General features: G+C 38.5%; 1 protein-coding gene across 1 annotated transcript in view; it reads right to left on the reverse strand.

Annotated features, from left to right (window-relative positions):
- Nucleotides 1-1286: 1286 nt before the first annotated feature.
- Nucleotides 1287-7032, reverse strand: part of gfra1b (gdnf family receptor alpha 1b) — a 28975-nt gene continuing 23229 nt past the window's right edge. Inside the window, exons 8-10 of the mRNA XM_008436696.2 lie at nucleotides 6112-6305; nucleotides 3044-3091; nucleotides 1287-2563 (exon numbers count right to left, since the gene is read on the reverse strand). Of these exons, the coding sequence (XP_008434918.1) occupies nucleotides 2423-2563; nucleotides 3044-3091; nucleotides 6112-6305 (383 nt within the window). The 3' untranslated portion in view covers nucleotides 1287-2422. The remainder of the gene's footprint in view (nucleotides 2564-3043; nucleotides 3092-6111; nucleotides 6306-7032) is intronic.

Raw genomic sequence — 7032 nt, forward strand, 5'->3', positions numbered from 1 at the left:
AAAGAAAGCATAAAGGTATAATCTTATATAATTTTTGGTTTTTGAAGTTACAGAAACGAACAGCGGCTCGCAGATGTCTTCCTCTTGACCTTTTTCACATTTTGTCACATTACAACCACAAACTCCTTGGTAATTTACTGGAATTTAATGCGAAACCAACACAAAGTATCATATAGCAGTGAAGGGGAAGAAAACTGCTACCAGATTTAAAACGATTACTAATAAAAATCTTAAACGTATGTTGTTTGTTTTATAGTCTTGCTCCTGCAGCCCCCAGACAATCTGCTGTATAAAGCAATCAATTACAATTACCACCTTGCAGTTTTGCGTGCTTCATGTAAAGCGTTTAGAGTACTTTATACTTTGCTTCAGCATCTGATAAAATGGACAGACTATTTCTTTCTTGTGCAGAACATGAGGTGGACATTTTGGTCCTTCTGTTTCTGTGAGACGTCCAATAAATCTCTGGCTTTCTCTCTGGATCGTGCATTCCATCACTGTTCCCAAAACAGGTGACAGTACACATCCCCCTCCCCGTCCAGGGACGAGTCTGTCCTCTGCAGGTTACGTCCTTGTCCGCTTCTGTCACTCCACACAGGGACTGATATGATCTAAGTGGCAATAGTAGGGTGTCTGCCAGGTGCCATCCTATAATCCTGCTTTACAGGAGTTTCTTCTATATGGGAAGGTGAGATAAAGTGGCTTTTTTTTGGGGGGGGGGAGGAAGGATGACATGATCCAGGATATATGTCTGTTATTGAGTCTGTAAACCAAGATGTCTTATTATTATTACTATATTGTCATGCTTAACAAACATTAAATGTTATCTTTTGATTGTTAAGAGATTTTAAAAATAATCGTGCCTTGCAGAACCGTATACTTTATCACAGCAACCTTCAGTGAATGTTACTGGAATTCATGGTTATCAAAATCTTGTATATATAAGTATCAGAAAAGTGTGCTGCGCTTGAGAGACTTTTGTTTGTAAAAATATTAAAACCACAAATATTTTCCATCCCACTTAATACATCTGCACTACTTTTAGTTGGTCTGTCACTTAAAATCTCAAAGTTTGTGAAGGTTTGTGTTTGCATCTTGACAAAATGTAAACAAGCTCAGAGCACTGTATTATTAAATAATATGCTTCTTTTTTTTTTTTACTCAAAACAACAATCTATTCAAAAAACCTCGTATCTTGAATCAATTCATTATAGGTAGACTGTTGTTCAGTTGTCAACAGAGATCAGTAATTACAACAGACACATTGCATTTTTAGAAATGCTAGAGATGTTTAGAAATGAGCCTTTATTGTGTTGTACATTCTTTGAAAGTCTGTGTTAACTCGATCCATTTAGTACAAACTAAGTATGTGTTTTTATCTTTCCGTCCCTTCAGACCAGCTCTAATTGCAGGCAATTAATGTCTGCTGGCTTTTGTCTTTTGACATTAACTCTGCTCGTGGGTATTTACACATTGTTTATTCATCAAACCTTTGTTCCCTTTGCTCTTTGCAAAGAAATAATAACGTGGGGAAAAAAATAGAAGTGTGTGGTCCTCGAATTTCTGGATGAGACCAGTGCCGTTTTTTTTTTTTTTTTATTTCTTTCTTTGTAAATTCTATGGATTGCGTTTACAAATACTTTGATACCTAAGAGAAATGATGCACGTTTCCATCAAAATATATTCACATAACAAAGTCAAATCTGTAACCACATGAGAAAAGAAGCACATCTCATCACATTTCATAAATCACAATTAGGCTGGATAAAGCTGAGGGACCTCAGTCACCTGTTACTAATTTACACTCTCAAAATGTTACAGACAATATTCTTTACAAGCTAACAGCAGCATACTGGAACAGAGTTTGCACCTGTATATTTCTATGCACAAAGTGAGGTGTACATGATAAAAGCCACAAACCACCTTGACGACCAGATCTACAGAGCTGCTCTATACCTAACGCCAAACATGTAGAAGAGAACGCTGTTGCGGACTTTTTGGGCAGATTCGTCTTTGTCGTCGTTTGATTTTTCAGACAAAATGGACGTTTGAATGACCTCATCGATCGTAATCCAATGCATGTATGAAATGTGTTGTATGTCCACGGTTTTCCCTTTTGCTTCCCACATGTTTAGCTTTTCCCTCAACTGCAACAAATCAAGCAGAGAATGCATGATTTCATGCTCGAAGCAGTTTTCACCTGCACTCCACTCAGTCAAATATGCAGAGTCTTTGCAAATGACTTCCACGGGGCTTTGGAAGGCAAATGAGCTGACATCTCAGCGACAGTCGTTCACAAATCTGACCCACGAGTGGCTATGATTTCAGAAAAACCTTGAGGTTCCAGTTCGGTGAGTGTCTGAATTAGAATGACTTTGATTGCGTCTTAAGACCAGAAAGGTTGACCTCCAGTTCTTGGCTCCTACAGAAACAGGAAACCTTTGAGCTGTAATGCTGTTGAGGCCGCTGAGAGGACTAAAGTTGAGAGATGCAAGGAGTTCAGTTCAGATGGTGAACGTCCAGCGATGGCATTCAAAGTGCCAGATTCATCCAGCTGGTGGTTCTGAAGGAAAAAAACAAATCAGTTAGTTTTTCGTCGTACGGAAAGTTTTATCATTTACTTACAATGTTTTGCAGAATTAACACCACTTTTTCTCTACATCACAACCAGAAAGCTCAATTTATTTTCTTGGGATTTCATGTGAAGTGAAAACAATAAATGGTTTTCACAGTTCTTTTCAAAAATCCTGGCATGAACCCCTTTACTTTGATGCACCTTATTAAGGAAAGGTTAACAGAATCCAGTAAAAACCAAGCTTTTCTTTAAAACCCACAGATGCTTGTCAAAGAATGCAATAATTGAAGATGCTGAGAAGTTAAAAGCAGAAGCAGCTCAAATAACAGTTAAAATACTGCTTAGACGCATATAGGTAATGAAATGTAGCACTTCATTTTTTAACTGAAACTAATAAATATAGACCCAGGATTGTTTGGTCTTATGGGAACCATGGAACCTTCAAGCGCTTAATAAAACGAGTCTTACCGGACAAAAAGCTGCTTTTGCTGTTTGATTTGAGACCAGATTTTGGACCTTGAAGGGAGAAAAAGAAAACAAGTGAGGCGGTAGAAACGCGTTAAATTTGATTTCTGTTTTTTATTAAGTTCTCCACAGCCCGACTGAGGGCGATGAAAAACGATACGGTACAAACCACAGACTGTTTTATCCCCACAAAACTCTGGTGGTGTAAACTTTTGGTGTAATTTTCCCTCTGCCTGTTTGTGCCAGCTCAAGGTTACATCAGTTTATTACGTTACAACTTTTCTCAGTTTCCTCAGAACTTTTGCATTCATACATATATATATAAAACAAAACTGTATTTGCACATACAAATAGATAAACAAAATAAAATACAACCTCATAGCTGCAGTGTTTGGGTGCAGAAAATGATAAGGGGAATCTGCGATGGTTTGGAAACAGAATAAACACTCCATGATTTTTAAGCAGAAAGAATCCTACAAACCAGGGTTATGGAGAAGAATGATTAATTGCTGTATTGGAGGTCTTTCCTCCTAAAGGATGCTTTACGGGTGATAAATCATATTATCGCTATTAAAAGCCAATATGATAGATTGTTTCGGTTAGAGGAGGCTCTGTGATATGATCTCATTTATAAGAAAAAAGCCCCAAAGTATTTATCAGGAGAGAATAGCAGATATCGTGAGCGTGTTGATCGAGCCAAAATCTGTCCAAAGGGGTTGCAGCGGATTCTGAGACAGTTAAGCAAAATTAAGTACAAATAAAAACAGTGAATATACGTAGCATTTTGAATTCAGGGAACTGAATGCTTGTGAAACACAAAATAAAGTCTTAACGTGATGCAGTGGGTTTTAAAAGCGCACATACCTCTGCTAAAATGCCAGATTCTGGTGGTGTAGAATAGAGTGACATTAAAATGTGACATTAAAAGTTGTACAGCTCAACTGAAAAATATGCAAATCTGTTAGGGGGGAATAAAGGTGCAATCACCTGGTTGCATAAGGATTCAAACTAATACTTTGTTCCATCTTTGGACTGAAATTCAGCATTCAATCTTTTATCACACCTTAATAATTGGTAATAATTATCCATTCCATCTTACAAGCGTTCTCCAAATCTATCATCCTCTCGTCATCATACCTCTTCAGGTGACTGCAAAAGATTTTCTGTCAGAATTGGCTCTAATCTCTGGTTAGGTCACCCAGAGCTTTCATTTTATTCTGGTTTTCATTCATTTGGATGCATGTTTGGTCCCATTGTAATACTGAAAAGCAAAATCCATTTTCATGGCCATATTTCTTGCAACCAAATGAAGGTTATAGATCAAAACTGATGAACATATAGAACTGTTCATGTTTAACAAAGAAAGATCTATAGAAAAAGCCCAGTTAACTCTGAACAAAAGTAACCTTAGAGCATGATGCTACATGGTGACGTGCAGCGTTGATTCTTTGCTTCCCCTCCTTATCGAAAGTTCAGTTTTAGTTCCATCAGACTGTAACACATCTGTATGGTTTTTAGGGTGAATTTTAGCCTTGGCTGAATGTTTTGAAGTAAAGGTTTCTGTCTTGGAATCCTGTTCCAGGAGATTGCCGTCACATGAACCAGTACTGGGAAGAAAAACAAACTTCTAGCTTTTGTAATATTGTTGTCTAATCTTTTCTTTAATCATTGTGATCTTTTATTGCATAGTGGCGCAGTTGGTAGAGCTGTTGCTTTGCAGCAAGAAGGTTCTGGGTTCGATTCCCGGCCCCAGTCTCTCTGCATGGAGTTTACATGTTCTCCCTGTGCATGGTGGGTTTTCTCCGGGTACTCCAGTTTCCTCCCACAGTTCAAAAACATGACTGTCAGGTTAATTGGCCTCTCCAAATTGCCCCTAGGTGTGAGTGTGTGTGTGCATGGTTGTGTGTCCTGTGTGTCTCTGTGTTGCCCTGCGACAGACTGGCGACCTGTCCAGGTGACCCCGCCTCCCACCCGGAACGTTAGCTGGAGAGGCACCAGCACCTCCTGACCCCACTAAGGGACAAGGGTGTAAAGAAAATGGATGGATGGATCTTTTGTAACTTAGATTTGTATAACGAGGTGTTCGTACAATTCTGAGATCCACTATATCTGTGCAAGTAATGGAAGCACTGTACAGACAGAAAGGTTTTTTCTTCACTTTGACTTTTACAACGACCTACAAACTGAATGTCAAACAAAGTTGAATTAAGACCTAAACTAAGAAATATCTAGCGCAAAATAAAACATGACAATTATTGTTTTTTAGTTCTTTGCAAACAAGATACAAACAAAATAAATAGAAAATGCCACTCACTTGTCATGGCTTTGTTAGTTTGGTGACTTAAGACTTAAGAACATGAAATCATTTAAGTAGATTTTAAAGATGCTTTGTGTCTATTAGGCACTGATAAACTGTGATTATATGACAATTTATCTTGCCATACAACTCTTCCTCTCTCTGCCATCAGTTCAGAAGTTTTAGGATTTAAAAATGTACTAAATAGCAACTGAAAATTTGAGTTTGGGAAAATTCAGACACTTTTAATTTGATCATGTAAGAGCACTTATGAGTGAGAACAAGTAAAAAAAAAAAATCTAGTCTAGTGTCCTTTCCAATATCTGACCTTCCAGTATTGAGGCGGGGAATATGAGGGAGATCCCTTTGGCTTTGGCTCCTGCCTGCACACTAACATTGTCACAAACAGACTGAACCTCCAGGCCATTTCTGAGGTTACCGAGGCATCCAATTAGCTTTGACGTGACAGCTTCTGAAAATGTGACTCCACATTGACATATCCACTTTCTGCCCAGGAGGCGGGATTCTGTGCATGCCGTTATAAAACCTTCGCTGATCTATCTCAGTGACAGATTCAGACATCTGACAGTCAAACTGAAGCTCTGAATGGATTTCTTGGTGACCTCCTAAGGTCTGAAGTTGGGATGAGGCATTTTCGTTTCCAAGTTCGGGGAAGTTTCTAAAGTTTTGCAAGCATTTTCGTTAAACATTTCAGCAGAAATAGATTTAAATGTTTCTGTACAGCAAGATTTAAGATTTTCTTCTCAAAACTCACCTGCAAGGGTCCACAAATGTGATACGAGTCACTATTGGCGCCCAGTTGGTTCACGTCTGTCAGGACGTCCACAACGCTGTTCGTCCAAGCTTTACCCCTACGAGTGATGCTTGGCTCCACAGTGGGTTGAATGGGGGGTTGAGGCTGCCATACTCCAACATCAGTACCGTTACCAAATGCCTTTATGGCATTTCCTAAACAAGAAGAAAGTATTGATCCTATTGGCTTTCTGAACAGAACAAATGGAGCATGTCAGGAAAACAGAAAACATGGCAGATGTGGGACAAAATTTGCACCAAATAGCTTGACTTTTATTCAGCTGCTCTGTGTTTGATATGATGGATTAATACGGTTGTATTTAAAAAGCTTAAGTAATAAAAACAGGCTACCTAAGCATATGCAAATAAATAGGGTTATGTACTCACACAACTTTTACGGTTACAAAAGCTTTCATGTAATAGACTAACACAAAGTAGTGCATAATTGTGAAGTGGAAGTTTCCAAAGTTTTCTTAAAAAAGAAATGTAGCTAGTAAAAATCGGGTGTTTTGTTTTCATTTGTGTTTGCATCACCTGTGATTGCTGAACAGGTCTCGCTTTGTTTAGTTTCATTTGTAAGTTCTTGGTGTGTTTCTTGCATTTTTGTGTTTATCGTTTAGATTTGTCAGGCTTTTCCCCTTCAGTTCTAAATCTGTTTTACTCTGTTCAGCCCCTTCTGTGTTAGTCTCCATGTTTTCCTTCTCTCACAGCTGCACCCTGTTTTCAATCAGCCACCTGTCTCTTGTCACTAATCAAACTCACCACTATCTAAGTCTCTCAGTTTCTGCTGTTGCCTTCATGATATTTCTCTTTCCTCCTGCTGTTGCCTTCATGATATTTCTCTTTCCTCCTGTTGTTGCCTTCTTGATATTTCTCTTTCTTC

This window comes from Poecilia reticulata, linkage group LG19, assembly GCF_000633615.1.
Source record: "Poecilia reticulata strain Guanapo linkage group LG19, Guppy_female_1.0+MT, whole genome shotgun sequence".
NCBI classification, from domain to species: Eukaryota; Metazoa; Chordata; class Actinopteri; order Cyprinodontiformes; family Poeciliidae; genus Poecilia; species Poecilia reticulata.